The following is a 17,900-nucleotide window of genomic DNA, read 5'->3' as shown; positions in this document are numbered from 1 at the left end:
TATCAGTTGAAAGGATTTGTAAGAGGTAAGTCTTTCTGAAATAGATTTAAGTATACTCATATGCCCATTGCAATTTATTAGGATCTACATTATTTTCACTAATTGGTGGCATGTTGAACCTCTTTTACTAGAATAAGTGGGTCTAAAATTTGCTTTATTTTTTGTTGTTTTGTGAATGGTATTAACTGAAGTTACATACTATATAGACCTGTAGTTTAGACAATTGTTTGTTTATATCATAATGGATAAAAGTAGATTATGAAGTGATTGATGTCCTGCATAGAACTTATATAAGTAATTGATGTTGTCATATAATGCAATAATTTATGAAACTCTTTCTTATTAAGAGATATCTTTATATTGGTTTAAGAGATGCTTTGTTCATAGATATCATTTTTTAACACAATTGATTGTTACATTACTTGCTAATTCAGGGTGAAGTAACTTATAATACTCTTTTTTAATACATTAAAGGGCTAAAGACATCTTTGTGGCAACTTCAATCTTTAGTTGTCGTTGGTTCAGAACATGGAATGGTTTCATGTAAATCGTAGTTGGATGTACGATAGATGCTATATTGGCAGAGGGGGTTTAAAAGAAAGTTTTGTGAATGGGGTTGAAGAGTTTGTCATTAAAGCTTGTCAACAACAGTCTTATTTGAATGAAAGGAAGCTTAGATGTCCATGCGATAAATGTCAATGTACAAATATTTTTCCAATTGAAATGGTCAAGCTTCACCTCTATAAAAATGGTTTCATGTATGATTATCATGTTTGGATTCATCATGGTGAACAAGTGCCACATGTTAATGACAATGACGATCACGTTCGTGTTTCAAGTAGTGATGTACATGTGGATGAAAGTGAACAATTTGTAGCAATGCAAGACATGGTGTACGATGCTCTTGGGCAACATGAGACATTTGAACCATCTAATTTTAATAACAGAGAGGAGCCTCCCAATGAAGAAGCTCAGAGATTTTATGATCTGTTGTTAGAGGCTAATGAGCCATTGTTTGAAGGGGCTATAGATTCTAAATTATCAATGTGTATGAAATTGTTAGCTTGCAAGTGTAATTGGAATGTTCCTAACCAATGCTTAGATTTCATCACAACAATGTTGTCGGATGCTACACCAATAAAAGAGGGTTTGCCAAAAAGTTATTATGATGCTAAGAGGTTAGTGTCAATGTTGGGGTTGAAGGCTAAGAGGATAGATTGTTGTGTAAAAGGTTGTATGCTTTTTTATGACAATGAATATGGGAAAAATGATGGACGACTACTACAGTGTAAATTTTGTCATCATGCACGATATCATGACCCAAAAGTTGGAACAAGTAAAAGAAAACCAATTCCTCTGAAAAGAATGTTCTATTTTCCTATAATTCCAAGATTACAAAGATTGTTTGCATCTATGCAAACTTCAGGACAAATGACATGGCACTATGATAATAGAAGACCTTCGGGTGTGCTACGACATCCCTTAGATGGTGAAGCTTGGAAACATTTTGATCAATTACATCCTGAATTTGCCGCTGAGCCACGTAATATACAACCTGGTTTATGCTCTGATGGATTTAATCCATATATTCAAGCATCAGCAAAACCTTACTCTTGTTGGCCAGTAATTGTCACCCCATATAATCTTCCTCCTGAAATGTGCATGTCTAGACCCTATATGTTTTTGAGTTGTCTCATTCCCGGTCCACATAATCCGAAGGCTCGTATCGATGTTTATTTGCAACCACTTATCGATGATCTTAAAAAGTTGCGGAGTGGTGTTCAAACATACGATATTTCAAGGAAGCAAAACTTTATGATGCAAGCAAGTCTAATGTGGACAATTAATGACTTCCCAGCATATGGCATGTTGTCTGGTTAGGGGACTCAAGGTAAATTGGCTTGCCCATATTGCTTGGAGCACACAAAGGCCTTGAGATTAGAACATGAAAAAAAAAATAGTTGGTTTGACTCACACCGTAGGTTCCTGCCTAATGATCATACATTTAGGAGGAATAAAAAGGCTTTCAAAAAGGACAAAGTTGAAATGGGTGGACCACCACCTATGTTGACATCTGAAGAGGTTTGGAATATAGTTAGGAATCTACCAACAGTCATAGATGAGCCTCACATGTCCAAATTACCAGGTTATGGAGAGTGGCATAATTGGACAAAAAGAAATATCTTTTGGGATCTTCCATATTGGAAAGATAATTTATTGAGGCACAATCTTGATATTATGCATATAGAGAAAAATTTCTTTGACAATATATTTAACACCGTCATGGATGTAAAAGGTAAAACAAAGGACAATGATAAGGCAAGAAAAGACCTAACATTGCATTGTAGGAGACCTGATTTGGAGTTAAAGTTGCAAGCTAATGGGAAGATTCTAAAACCAAAAGCAAATTACACTTTAACTACAGGGGAATCGAAGTTAGTTTATCAATGGATAAAAGAACTTCGTATGCCTGATGGTTATTCTTCAAATTTGGCAAGATGTGTGGATGTAGACAAGGGGAAGATGCTTGGAATGAAAAGTCATGATTGCCATACTTTCATTCATTACCAGTGGATGTTTTGAATCCACTTATCAAAGTCAGCCATTTCTTCAAAGATTTGTGCTCGGAAACAATAAAGGATCATGACTTGGTTAGAATGGAAGAAAATATTTCAATCATTCTTTGCAAGTTGGAGAGAGTATTCCCCCCTGCATTCTTTGATTCAATGGAACACCTTCCAATTCATCTTGCAAATGAAGCAAGACTTGGTGGACCAGTTCAATATAGATGGATGTATCCATTTGAAAGGTATGAAAAATATTATTGTTATTATGTCAACATAGTTCATTTATTTGTCTAAATCCATCTCCAATTTACTTAATTATAGGTTTATGGGTGATTCTAAACGCTTAGTGAAAAATAAGGCTCAAGTTGAAGGATCAATTTTTGCATCTTACTTGCACTGAGAAACAATTCACTTTTGTTTCCACTATTTCAAGAACTTCATGTTGTCACCACGAAATCGTAGAAATGAAATACCTCGTGGAATTGAAAGTTTTCCATCAATGTTATCCATCTTTAAGCAGCCTGGTCGTTCTTCAGGAAAAAAGTTAATCCATTGGTTCAACCATAAAGAATGGAACTCTGTCCATGTTCATGTTTTGATCAATTGCAACGAAGTAAAACCATACCTCGAGTGAGTATATCAAATAATTGACTTCAATTTTTGACAAAATTGATCCTCTAAATAAACCATTCTTGATTGTGTTAATATGTTTCACAGTTCATTCTTGCAATCTAAACAAATAAGCTCATCAAATGCATCAAATGATATACATGCACATTTCCCTGAATGGTTTACGGGCCAGGTATGATCAACTCAATGTGATTAAGTTATGTCTTATATAACCTAAAAAAATATAAATAAGTCAGTATCTCTTGCCTTTGTAGGTTACAAGTGAGCCTTTAAATGTAAGAAACATACACTTAAGGGAATTATCATATGGCCCTTTCACATGTGCTAATGAATGGCACACTTACTTCGTCAATGGGTACAAATTTCACACTCATGCATGGAGCAAGGGGAAAAAAACAATAAATAGTGGTGTTTATGTAAAGGGGCTCACGGAAGGAGGCCATGATGATTTCTATGGATTCATTGAACACATATATGAGCTAGAGTACAATTCTTCGAGCTCCCCAAAGAAAGTGGTGGTATTTTATTGTCAGTGGTTTGATCCATCACATAGAGGTACAATAGTGGATCCTAAATATGGAATTGTGGACATTCACATGGAGAAAAGGTATTTACCCTTTGATCCATTTATCCTTGCACATAATGTAAGACAAGTATATTATGTCCCCTATCCGACATCAAGAAAGGACAAAAAAAGTTGGTGTGTTGCAATTAAAACAAAGCCTAGAGGTCGCATTGAATCTCTTGATATGGAAGATGATGTTCCTTACCAAATAGATGAAATGTCACATGTAAATGAAGTAATTAAAGTTGAAGGTATTTCAGGATTCCAACATTTGCAGGTTCATGTTGAAGAAGTGGACGAAGATAATGAATTTCAAGATTTTCAAGAAGAGGATAATGAAAAGGAGTTTGAAGATAGTGAAAATGGGGACACTGAAAATGATTATACTGGAGAGGATGGTGAAGATGGGCAACTTGAACGAAATGATTCAGAAGAAGACAATGAAGAACATGAATTTGATGATGATTGAATTATGTGTTATGAATACATTATGTGATTGTTAGTGTTGCTATTTTCTTGTTTATGTAATAACACAATGATTCTTCTGTGAAAGAAACTTTTATTATGTTGTGTGTTTTTAATTGCAGTATGTTCCTTTCATTTATAATTGATAATATAATTTTTTTGTTATAGATGTCTTCAGGAGGATGTGACCAACCAAAACCTTACTTATCTGGTCAAAATAAGGGGAAAAGGGTAATGAAGCGTAAAAGGCCACGATATGTGCTTAAAGTAAATATTCCACCCTCACCAAATGCACCCATTGCACATGTACCTTCGCCATTCCCAACTCCTGCACATACATCTTCTCCTACCCCAGGTCTCACGCCTATCTCTACCGCTGCATCTTTTCCATGTCCTACGACTGCAGACATACCTTTTCAATCAAGAAGAGACAATTCTCCCACCACATCTTCCCCAACCCCAGTTGTGGCATCAGCGCCTTCTCCATCAGGTACAGGACCCTCAACATCATCAGTACCATCACCATTGCTAAGGGTTACACCATTATCAACACCCTCACCGCTATCAGTGCCTTCTAGAATCAATGATTGTGCTATTGGGGAAGGTGCACAGATTTATCCTGATAGAGGTGATGCAGAATCAAACAATGAGGATGACACTCTCTCAGTTGGTCATGCTCTTCCTATGATTTCACCTTATGGTAATGGGTAAGTAAAGACCATAAATAAAATCTTTCACATTATTTCTTTTATCAATTTATTATCTAATAATTTCTTTATTACTTGTTTTTTTAAGGTTTCATCCATGTAGGGTTGCATCATAGGCAATCACATTCATCATTAAACAACAATATTGTCAGCCATGGCTTACAAGGGGTTCAATGACTGATGAAGACAGAGAAATCTTCTTCAAACGTTTTAAAGTATTTCTTCTTATACGTTTTAAAGTATTTCTTGTTATATTTAATATTAACAATACTTGTTATATTATACTTGTTGCATTTAATTAAAATGTCCATTTGTTTTCGTATTTGGCATTTTCCATAATTGAATTCTCAGTTATTATTTCTTTAAAGTGTTGTATTAAAAAATTCTTCACTTTTTTAACTATAAATTTTGTGTTTACATAGAGAAAAGTCTGTTGGAAACCTGAGCATGAGGAAAGGATTAAAAAAAACTTCCACTCAAAAGTCGCACATAGGTTATCTGAAATGTTCATGGAAGCTAGAAAAAATGGGAAAAAGCCTATTTGGATGTTTGATGATGTCTGGACTTCTTTGCTATCTTAGTGGAATTCACCTGACTTTCGTTCCAAGTGTATTCAAAACCAAAAAAACCGAACATCTGATACAGGTGGTTCTTTACACACAGGTGGCTCCATTAGTACACATGAGCATGTCATTCGCATGGTATGTATTCACGAAACATATAAGTTGCATTGGACTTTGTTTGTAATTGGTTTTGAATTATGTTTTATGATTACATATTATTCTATTATACAATGTTTGAAGGTTAGATATTTGATACTACATTGGATTATATCAATTTTAAGAAGTTGGATGATATTGTTTTGCATAAAAATAATATTATTTATGTTTGTTGTTTATAGGCAAAAGAATTGGGTCGTCCTGCATATATTGATGAGGTATTTATGCAGACTCATATACGAAAAAGTAGTGGTGAATTTGTTGATGAAAGATCGAGACGTACACACATGAGTTACATTTTGTTGTTATTTGTCTTTATTTTAGTTATATATTGTACATATGACATTATTTTTGTGTATCAATAATAGGAAGAATTTCATAGTAGACTTTCACAAGTCAGATCAGAGGTTGCATCTGGATCATCCCCTATAGATTCTGCAGAGGAAGACAGAATTAGACTTGAAAGTTGGCTTCTTGCAGCAGGTGGCAAGAAGAAAGGTCGAATCTACGGGGATGGAGACTTGGCTTATAACTTTAAACGTGGTAATACTCTCACCTATAATCAACCTTCGAGTTCCTCTGAGGATTCACCAAGCGTTTTGTTGCTAAAGGAAGAAGTTCAAAATTATAAGGAACACAATGATAAACTCACCGAGCATGTGAAATCATTGGTTAGTATCATTCTTCCTTTCCTTCCTCCCGAAGCACGAAGTTCTGTTGCACAACAATCTCAACAAGTATTGTCGCCACAAGAACCACCAAGGCCAAAGGAACCACCTACGCAACAACAAGATGACGATAATCATTATGCAGACTATTAGGATTATGTTTGTAGTTTTTTTGAACAACAAAATACATTACAAGTTCACTTGACTTTTGAATTAGGATCTTTAGTTATGTTTCAAGTTTGTTTTGATTTTTAGATGTTTCAAGTGGACTTGACTTTATATTATGTTATCTTTTATATGATGAAATTTTAATTATGTTATATTTGAATTTGAAATTAAATGTGTGTTGGATATGTTAAATTATACAGGTTTTTAAAAAGGAATTCATTTAAATGTATGAATAGACATTTTGATGGATGTATGATTACATACGGAATTACCTAAGAACTGTTGTTTGTGGGAATTATCTACATATTGCTGTTCGTGGGAATTACCCACGGACTGCTGTTCGTGGGTATTACCCACAGACTGATGTTACCCACGGGTTCATATTTCGTAGGTAAATTACCGACGTCAACATTACAAACGAATTTTTTTCCGTGGGAAATCCGTAGGTAATGCTGATATATCTACGAATTTCTGCTCTTACATACGGATTTTGTCCGTAGGTAAATCGTTTTTTTTTTTTGTAGTGTTAGGCATTGATTTCAATTTCTCCAATTCTTCAATAAATAAGTTCTCAAGTTGAAGTGCAAATAATCCTTCATTGGGAAATGATTCAAATTCAGAGCATTCTTCAATTGTCAAACTCTTCAAATGACCATGAGAGTGTCGTTGTACTATTGTTTGTAGGTTACGACAGTTGCCTAAATAAAGGTCACAGTTTTGAGAATAAGTCTAGAGGGAAGTTAGTGAGAGAGTCACAACATTCATTGATATCCAATTCTACAAGGAAATGGTAGCAATGGGAATATTCATGCCTGAACACCAATAAATACTTAAGGATTGAAGAGGACTATGAGATAGAAGCATATCAAATGAAGATGTCTCCATCTTCACACCTTCAATTTCTACTGCCCTGGGAGTCAAAACCCTAAGTTGTTTGCAGCCATAAATAGTTAGATTCTCTAAATGAGGAAGGTGCTCGGGCAAGTGCCCCTTCAGTTTGGGGACAATTCCTCAAAAAAAATACCTTGAAGAGTTGGAAAAGCAGCTGTCGTCATTGATTTCCATTCTTCCCATTCCTTTATATCAGTAAACTTCAACGTTTCCAAGGATGCAAATGCAAAAGAACCATTCCCGTAAAAATTAGCATTTATCCTCACTATCCCATCAAGGCCGTCAATTTCCAAATGCTTGAGAAATGTCAAAAGTCCAAGGGAAGGCAACCATTGGCAATGTTTACAGTTCTTCAAAGTTAAGGACACCACATTCAATAGAGAATTATCCGATAACCAAAGGCGAAATTGTGTGCCACCATAGCCATTAATTGACAACTTCTCCAAATGTCTGGAAGTTTGCAGATTCTCTAGTACTTCTCTTTCTTTTATTGAATCCTCGTTGTTCTGCTTCAAATCCCATTCTAAACCTAACTCCACAAGATGTGTTTTATTCTTCAAATCCACTGCCAAAGCATCACAGGGATCCACAATATTTTCTAGGTTTCTAATTGACAGATGTCCGTGAAGATCAAGTTGTCATAGTTGTTGAATACTTGACTCATCACTACTTTTTCCAACCTTAAACTCATCCATCCATACTTGAAGATTCTTCAACTTTCCTAAAAGCACTGGTGCCTTTCTTAAAGTAGTTAACTTAAGTTCAAGGCGGCGCAACTTGGTGAGCTTATGCAAAGTCGAGGGCAGCTCCTTCAAAAGGTTACAGTTGTTCAGCTTCAACACTTGCAAGTGACAGAGTGAACACATTGAGTCAAGAAGTATCTCTATATAAAGGTACCAGGAAGATCTAATGAACGAGATGTATGAGATCGGTTATAGTGTCAGACACCTCTTTTATGTTACTACAACAAGACAAAGATAAGAGTCATAAGAACTTAAAGTTCGTGATCAACTCTTGTATTAACATCCCACAATTTGTAGATATAGACAGAAATGTTCGTAGCCTTTTAGCATCACATAAACTCCTATACTCATCATATTCAACAGAATCCATCTTTACAGTTGAAAAGTGACGAGTTGTCTTTGGTACGCTTCCTGGTCTATCAACACCCAACCTGTAGCAGATTTCACCAGAAACATATTTCGCTAAATCATTCAGAAGGTCGTGCATCAGAAAACATGTTCTGGTGTACCAAATTGACTGCTAAAAGAATGACCTTGATAATAGATCATTGAAGTATTGTTCACCTATTTCTTCTAGAGACTCACTCTGCTGAGAACATTGTAGGAAATTCTGAGTCATCCATGAGAGAATTAAGCTCTCCTTCTCAAACTTATGGTATTTGGGGAATAACGCACAATAAGCGAAACATCTCTTAAGATGAGAAGGAGGATGGTAATAGCTCAACAACAAAGCGGGGATAGTTTTACTATCTTCAATCCGTAAGTCCCATATGTTGCTTCTTAGTACACTTTCCCACTCTGAAACAAATGACTTTGACAGTAAAAGAGATTCTATTGTTTCAAGAGCCAGAGTTAGTCGTTGACACTTTTCTACTATCTTCATGCCAATCTCTTTCAACACATAATTAAACTTAGAGTTATCATTTTGAAATGCAAAATGCATGTTTAGAAAAAACTTGATAGCTCTTATCTTTTTGTAATTGCTTTAGTTGGTGAATATTGTTTAAGTCCATGGTAGAAGCAACTTTGTTACTGCGTGTTGTGATGAGAATTTTACTTCCCTTAGTCCCATATTTAAGAGTAGTTTGCAATGATTTTCACTGGTCTCGATGTTTGTTCCAGACATCATCAAGAACGAGGAGAAACTTTCCTTCCTGTCAACGTTTCTTTCAATCGTCCCTGGACCATTTCTAGGTGTACAGAAATGGTCTACACTATCATCTTTTGACTTAGTGATTGCCCCAACAATTACTTTTTGTTACCATAAAAACATCAAATTCATTTGAAACACAAATCCAACCTTTGATAGCAAATTTAGCCTCTATCATTGGGTCATTGTACACATGTTGAGCAAGGCCATCAAGGACTTCTACAATCTTGGATTCAAAACTGCATACCTTGCTAGAACTGCTCTGGATTGAACTTCCAACTCAGATCTAGAGAATTCATACTCTATTTCATCCATCAGATCCTCTGTATCAAGCAACACATCTCTGACCTGATCAAGCCATGCCTTCACATACGTATCTCTGAACTGCTTCTGTTCTGCATCATCAACCACAGCATTAACAGACACCAGCTTCCTCTTCAACTTCTTCAGAAGCTTCACATCGACCTTTCTTCCACGAAAGTAGTCCAGAACTTGACGAGAATTCAGCCTGTCAAACAGCACCGAAAAGAGCACCACCAAGTGTTTCTATCACTAGCATGGTTGGGAAGGAAGTAACTAATCAAACAAAAGAAATGTCTGAAAATTTGAAGCAGAGCTTAATTAAGTGAATGAAGGGTGAAGCGTGAACGCAGATAGGGAAGAGTTAACATTTAACAAATTGCAATAAGTGATGACTTTACTTCAATCCATGGTTCCATGGTCAAGCAATAGCTGTTGATTATCAATCAATCTTTGTTTTTCTTGCTTTATTTTCTTCAATGAAATTTCCAGCTAACTTTCATGCATTTAGTCAATTTTTGCAGCTAACTTAACAACAAAAAACGCGAGGGACCATCAACTTAATATTATTTTGAGCCATGACAAGTTGCAGACATAGTAATTCTTTGTTGTTTTTTGGTTTTTTGACATTGCTATAATTATGGTAATAATAGTAATATATTGTTATAATTAATATTTTTACAATACTAAAAAATAAAAAAATGAAATAACAGAAAGTAAAAAACTAAAATCGAAAGGTGAGAAAATAAAATTTGAATCAAACATCATTATGTTCACAGGGCTGAGTGAATCTCCTTTAGATGATTTGTCCAATAATGAGAATAAGGGTAAAAGGGCAAATGAACAGGGTGGGATACTCTAAACCATCATGATCTTGTTTGTGTTATTCGTAGGATAATAAGATATAGTATCCATTGTATAAGTAAAATTGATTGAAAGTCTCCTTTTTCAGTACAAATGATGTCTTGTTGCTTCATTCCATAAAAGAATTTTTTTTCCTAAACTCAAATATATTTTGTATCAAGGGAAATGGTGTTGAATTTCAACATTGCTTCTTTACATGGAATATTTCTTTTGTTATTTTGCACAAAAAAAAATAAAAGGGAATTATGCAGAGTTACTTTGTTTCATAACTCTATGCATAGAGAGTTTACAGCTTCATTGACAGCAGAAGCAACAAACAATATTATAAATAAAATTGCAGCAGTAGGCATTTGACAATAGGATGTGAAAATTACAGACCTTCAACACTATATCTACTGCACGAGTATGGTGCACATGAATAGTAATCTCATGTAACATATCATTTATATAATGTTCTCAACTGTGCTTAACATTCCAAAGCTTATTGGGCTTGTGATGGTAAGGAAAGATGTACAATGTTGTAGTGTAGTCCCGGGTAGTTGCTGCTTATCTTTGGCCTATATGGCATAGGTTCAGGGAGAAAAAACCCTACCGGTTTTGGATGTTCTTAGACCCTGACAGCTCTAGCTGGAGATGTTTAGCCATGGTCGAAGAAAGTGTTGTGGAGGTGGTAGCTGCTGCTGGAGTCGTGTCACGCACACCAGGTGTGGCAGCAGCTGAAGTAAGGCTTTAGCAGGGTGTACAAAAACAGATTGGAAGTAAGACTTTTAGCAGGATGTACAAAAACAGTTTGGAGAGCGATGTTGTCGTGCAGTGAGTGCAAGACACGGTCCTGCTATGAGTGTGGAAGTATGGCGTTTAATCTAGTGCTACATCATGCTCCTGGCTGGTTTGAAGTTGATGGCTATGAACATAAGGGCTTCTGTGGCTGCTGGTTGGAGATGGATGGTGAGGTTACGTAGAGCTGGATTTATAAGTAGATGACTCTATGTTGTTTTGGTGGTTCTTTGCTAGTCATTCTTTGTTGCTCTCTTTGTTGACAGGTATATTAGTTGATAAGTGAGGCGTGGAGGTCTTTTTGTGAAGGGTAATGGTATAAAGGTGAAAGGTAGGAAGTATAGGTTGTGGATGTAGGTGAGGCCAAGGTGGTGTAGCGGTGTTTGGATGCCAAGATGTAGAATGTTCTGCTGCTTTGTGTAGCATTTATTTTGGTTGCTGTCATAACCGTGTAGGTCTCTGTCATGATGGTGCAAATGGGTTTGTTGTTCTGTGGTTACAGCTTTATTTTAAGCAGGTTATGCCACAAAACGGTTGTATCCCCTAAGCCATAAAGGGGAGAGTAACTATGTGGTTGATGTATACGGGTTGGGATACCCTGAAGTATCTCTTTTAATTTTATTTATTTATTGCTGATAAAAAAACAATTGGGCGATGAACAGAATCAATGGTAAAAACTTGCATCATGAACCTCCAGAATAGATAATTCAGTTAGTTCAAGTGCAATCAATGTCCATAATCTTGTTAAAAAAACATTACCTACATTCTTTATAATACAGAACATAAAAAATATTGGTTCATATGTTTACACTCAAACTAATGTCTAAAGCACACTGGAATAACCATCTTCCAGGCTAGCAACTAGCTACTCTGCATCTCATGCACCACCGGCATTCAAAAGTTCTGGTAAGACGCTGGTTATCCCTGAGTCAGGTTACAGGTTCTTAACCAAGATTGGATAGCTGACACAAAGCATGTATATTATTAGCTGCCATTGCACAAGAACCGAAACCCCACAACTGACTTGACTGAGAAGTTCCAGAAGTCACATGGTTATGGTCAGTGTCAAAATGGTCTCCAAGAAGGGTCATTGTTGTATCAGCTGTGATGGCTTGGTTCTTGCAATCCCCAGAACTTAAGTCATGCCAATCTGAAGCAAACAAGAAGTCAGGACGAGTGATATTCAAGAGGGACAAGGTTTGATTTTCACTGTCAGGAGTCCAAACCTGATCAACAAACTCTAATTTTGGAGTGTTGCCTGCACATGAATTAAGGAACTAAGGATAAAAGAACTCATAGTGATGTACCAACTCTATCGTATAAAATAAGTATTAACAAGTATCTAAGGACTCATAATATAACATGAAATCTCCAAAATAATGAAGAAAATTTAGATTATGCCAAAGAAGTATGTGAAGATTTATAAAATATGAAATATTCTGAATAGTCATCCCCCATACCGCACATTGAAAATTACTAACCAGTAAATGTCTCGAGGGATAGCTGTTCGTCCAAGGAACTCTCAGTGGCTTTCTAAGAGCAGGTCACTCATTCAATTAAAATTATTTTTGATTTTAACATGAATATTTAACTAAATATAAGCATCGTTATTCAACTTCAAAAGTGAATATCGATAATTGTAATTCTTGCACGAAAAACAGATCATTAAAAATACGATGCGTTGATGCGTGATGAAAATGATCAATTCGATATTAAATTATTTGCACTAAATAAGATTGTATTTGAGATGCTTAAAAGATAGTGTGGAGAATTGGCACCTGATGAAAATGTACGCATATGAAAATTGGAGTCTTAGAATTTCCAATTTGTGCCTCGTTTTATATGTTTACTGGTATCCAATCAACCCATATAGCTTTAATGTGAGCAATCTTTATCCAGTCTTCGCCTTCTTCTTTCTTGCACCGCTGATTGAGCAACGGGCAACTTTCAATTCTGAGTTCTGAAATGGATTCGGGTAAACCCTCCTCTGGCAAACATTGGAGTATTGGACAATTTTCAATAACCAATTTCTGAAGAGAGGAGAGGTGACAGAGACCCCTGTAGTCCAGTTTCTTAAGTTTTGGACAATCTTTTACGTCTAGCTGAGTAATAGAGAGTGGGAGAAAACCTTCATCTGGAAAGCACTCCCCATCCACTTCATTAATAGACAAAAGTTGTATGGAAGGGTTGGTTCCCCAACCACCCTTCTTTAGAGAGGCAACAAGTTTGGAGCAATTCAAGAGACACATTTTTTTTATATTTGATGGCAAACATCCCTCAGACAACTCCACTCCTGGACAATCACGTATGGACAGATAATCAAGAGATGGAAGGAGGTCAGACATGCGTTTAGGCATTGATTTCAATTTCTCCGTTTTTGTAATAAAAATTATTTGTATTTGAGGTGCAAGTAATCCTTCATTTGGAAATGATTCAAATTCAGAGCAGTGATAAATTGACAGACTCTTCAAATGATGATGAGGGTGCTCTTGTGATATTATCTGTAGGTTATGACATTTGCCTAAATAAAGCTCGTGGAGTTTTGGAAATAGGTCTAGAGGGAAGTTCGTGAGAGAGTCACAACATTCACGAATTTCCAAAATTAAAAGGAAGTGGTTTATGGGAATATTCATGCCCGGACAATCAAAAATTTTCAAGGATTGAAGATGGTTCCCTATCATATCAAATTAAGATGTCTCCATCTCCACACCTTCAATTTCTACCCCGCTGGGAGTCAAAGCTACAAGTTGTCTGCAAGACATGATAAATATATCCTTTAAATGAGGAAGATCTGGCAAGTGCCCTTTCAGTTTGGGACAATCATGCAAAGAAAGATATTGAAGACTTGGAAAAGCACCTGTCATGCATTGCCATTCTTCCCATTCCTCCATATCAATAAAGGTCAACCTTTCCAAGGATGCAAAAGCAGAAGAGGTATTCCCGTAAAAATCAGCATCTATCCTCACTATCTCATCAAGGCCACGAATTACCAAGCCCTTGAGAGATGTCAAAAGTCCAAGTGAAGGCAACCATTGGCAATATTTACATTTATACAAACTTAGGGACACCACATTCAACACAAATGTATCAGATAACCAACGTGGAAATTGTGTGCCAGAATAGCCGTTGATTGACAAATGCTTCAAATGTTTGGAAGGTTGCAGAGTCTCAAGTACTTCTCTTTGTTTTATTGAATCCTCATTGTTCCGCTTGCAATCCCATTCTAAACATAGATCCACAAGATGTGTTTTATTCTTCAAATCCGCTGCCAATACATCACAGGGATTCACGATATTTTCAAGATTTTTAATTGACAGTTCTCCGTGAAGATCAAGTTGTCCTAGTTCTTGAATACTGAACTCACTACTACTTTTTCCAACCTCAAACCCACCCATCCATACTTGAAGATTCTTCAACTTTCCTAAAAGCATTGGAGCCTTTCTTAAAGTAGTTCCCTTAAGTTCAAGGAGGCGCAACTTAGAGAGCTCATGCAAAGTCGAGGGCAACTCCTTCAATAACCTACAGTAGTTCAGCTTCAACACTTGCAAGTTACAAAGTGAACACATTGAGTCTGGAAGTCTCTCTATAAAGTTATTAGAAAGGTCTAATGAACGGAGATGTATGAGATCAGTTATGGTGTCAGGCACCTCTTTTATGTTACTACAGTAAGACAAAGATAAGTGTCGTAAGAACTTAAAGTTGGATATCAACTCTTTTATTGACATCCCAAAATTCTTAGATCTGCACAAAAATGTTCGTAGCCTTTTAGCATCACATAAACTCCTATACTCATCACATTCAACGGGAACCTTATTTAAAATTGAAAAGTGACGAGTTGTCTTTGGTACGCTTCTTGGTCTATCAACACCCAACCTATAGCAGGTTTCACCAGAAACATATTTTGCTAAATCATTCAGAAGGTCGTGCATCACAAAATATCTTCCGTCCAACGAATTTGACTGCTGAAAGAATGACCTTGATAATAGATCATTGAAGTACTGTTCACCTATTTCTTCTGGAGACTCACTCTGCTGAGAACATTGTAGGAAATTTTGAGCCATCCATGAGAGAATTAAGCTCTGCTTCTCAAACTCATGTTCTTTGGGGAATAACGCACAATAAGCGAAACATCTCTTGAGATTAGAAGGAAGATGGTAATAGCTCAACAACAAAGCGGGGAGAATTTTACTATCTTCATTTCGTAAGTCCCATATGTTGCTTCTCAGTACACTTTCCCACTCTGAAACAGATGACTTTGACTGTAAAAGAGATCCTACCGTTTCAAGGGCCAGAGGCAGTCCTTGGCACTTTTCAACTATCTTCGTGCCAATCTCCTTCAACTCGGAATTAGGCTTAGAGTTATCATTTTGGAATGCATGTTTAGCAAAAACTTGCCAGCTGTGATCTTCTTGTAATTGCTTTAGTTGGCGAATCTTGTTTGACTCCATGATAGAAGCAACTTTGTTACTACGTGTTGTGATAATAATTTTACTTCCCTTAGCCCCATATTTAAGAGGAGTTTGCAATGATTTCCATTGGTCTCGGTGTTCGTTCCAAACATCATCAAGGACGAGGAGAAACTTCCTTCCCGTTAACTTTTCTTTCAATCGTCCCTGAACCATTTCTAGGTCTACACTATCATCTTTTGATTTAGTGATTGCCCCAACAATTGCTTTTGTTACCATAAAAACATCAAATTCATCCGAAACACAAACCCAACCTTTGATAGAAAATTTATCCTCTATCATTGGGTCATTGTACACATGTTGAGCAAGTGTGGTCTTACCCATCCCACCCATACCCACAACAGAAAGTATTGATAGTTGGCTATGCTCTTTAGTGTCAGAAGTCATCCATTTGAGGATCATTTCTTTTTCATCATCTCTTCCATAAATAACATTTTCAACCACCAAAGATGTTGATGGCAATTTCTGTGACACATTACTACTCAACCCTAACCCAACCCCTGTCCCGCTAGCATTTTTCAAACCTAGATCATCTTTTTGGCTTAGAAGAGATTCAAGGTCATCAAGGACTTCTACAATCTTGGATTCAAAACTGCATACCTTGCTAGAACTGCTCTGGGATTGAACTTCCAACTCAGATCTGGAGAATTCATACTCTATTTCATCCATCAGATCCTCTGTATCAAGCAACACGTCTCTGACCTCATCAAGCCATGCCTTCACATACGTATCTCTGAACTGCTTCTGTCCTGCATCATCAACCACAGCATAAACGGAAACCAGCTTCCTCTTCAACTTCTTCAGCAGCTTCACATCGAGCTTTCTTCCACGAAAGTAGTCAACAACTTGACGAGAATCAAGCCTGTCAAATAGCACCTGAAGAACAGCACCGAAAAGAGCACCACCAAGTGTTTCTATCACTGGCATGGTTGAGAAGGAAGTAGCTAATCAAAGAAAAGAAATGTCTGAAAATTTGAAGTGGAGCTTAATTATGTGAATGAAGGGTGAAGCGTGAACCAAAATACAGAAGAGTTAACATTTAACAAATTGCAGTAAGTGATGATTTTGTTGAACATGACTTTACTTCAATCCAAGGTTCCATGGTAAAGCAATAGCTGTTGATTATTCCCGACAGCATAAGACAATCAATTTTCTTTTTATTGCTTTAGTTACTTTAATGAAATTTCTACAACTTTAATACATTTAGTCAATTTTAGCGGCTAACTTAAAATAAAAAACATGTGGGACCCTCAACTCACATTCTTTTGTAACCATTTGCAGCTATAGCAATTCTTTCTTGTTTTTTTGGTTGTTTGATATTGCTATATTTTTGTAAAAATTACTTTTCCATTTTCTTTTTGACATTCCTATACACTTTTTTTTTTATCAGCAAAGAATGAAATTAAATTAAGAGGGATACAAAAGGGGTATCCTGACCCTTTTACATAAACCAAATCACATTAAGAATCTCTAAGAAAAAAGAGATGAACAAACACCCCAAAAGCAATAGATAGATAATGTTTGCTGCATAAGCTAGACATCCTATTCCAGCTAGCATCGTGCTCGTATTGGAATGCTATAGGCACTGCAAACTGCAGCTACAAAACCAACAAAAACACCCTGCCTCTATTGGTCTTATTATAAGACACATCAACACAAAATCCTCCATCATGTCCTTAACATTCCTTTTGACTCCCTGGCATACAAGCACACATGTCCTTTCCATCTTGCACCAGCTGCAGGCCGTGACAAACCCACCAACACCTCCAACCAACTATAAATCCAGTATAGGCTGTAGTCTTAAAACTCTTGGCATCTGGGAGTCCTAATTATAACTTCTAATGCAAAGCATTGGATTAAGAATCCAGTCTACGAAAGAATAAGTAAAGAAATGCACCTTGTGCTTCATCCAAAGCCAGGATTTGAGTTGAGCCTTCTGAAACACCTCCTCCGCATCTACTAGCCCTTTATTGAATACAATCAGGTTCCTTTGGTCCCAGATACACCTAATAACAGATGCCCAAACACCTTTCCATACCAGGTTTTGCTTCTTGCTAGCATTGCTCAGATAAAACTCATAAAGTGCATATTTAAATCATTTTGTTGAACAGAAGAGATACCTATCCATTTGAAGCACAATGACCATACCCAATGTGCACATTTACACTCCAAGAAGATATGTTGACAAGACTCCTCCTTAAGCTGACACATTGCACATAA

General features: G+C 36.4%; 1 protein-coding gene and 3 pseudogenes across 1 annotated transcript; 2 read left to right on the top strand and 2 right to left on the bottom strand.

Moving 5' to 3' along the window:
- Positions 1–1,029: 1,029 nt before the first annotated feature.
- On the top strand, positions 1,030–4,231 carry LOC150023359 (uncharacterized; annotated as a pseudogene).
- Positions 4,232–4,395: 164 nt separating this feature from the next.
- On the top strand, positions 4,396–6,474 carry LOC150023358 (uncharacterized; annotated as a pseudogene).
- A 746-nt stretch (positions 6,475–7,220) lies between these two features.
- LOC150023357 (putative disease resistance RPP13-like protein 1) lies at positions 7,221–11,082 on the bottom strand (annotated as a pseudogene).
- An 843-nt stretch (positions 11,083–11,925) lies between these two features.
- On the bottom strand, positions 11,926–16,795 carry LOC137829165 (putative disease resistance RPP13-like protein 1). The gene is given in 3 exon segments (XM_068635966.2): positions 11,926–12,364; positions 12,441–12,472; positions 12,993–16,795. A coding segment is annotated over 1 exon segment (3,555 nt). The 5' UTR covers positions 16,608–16,795; the 3' UTR covers positions 11,926–12,364; positions 12,441–12,472; positions 12,993–13,052.
- Positions 16,796–17,900: the final 1,105 nt, after the last annotated feature.

Source organism: Phaseolus vulgaris, chromosome 11, assembly GCF_051622355.1.
Source record: "Phaseolus vulgaris cultivar YP4 chromosome 11, ASM5162235v1, whole genome shotgun sequence".
Taxonomy (NCBI): domain Eukaryota; kingdom Viridiplantae; phylum Streptophyta; class Magnoliopsida; order Fabales; family Fabaceae; genus Phaseolus; species Phaseolus vulgaris.
The sequence above is the reverse complement of the archived record's forward strand: the minus strand, read 5'-3'. Positions and strand labels throughout refer to the sequence as shown.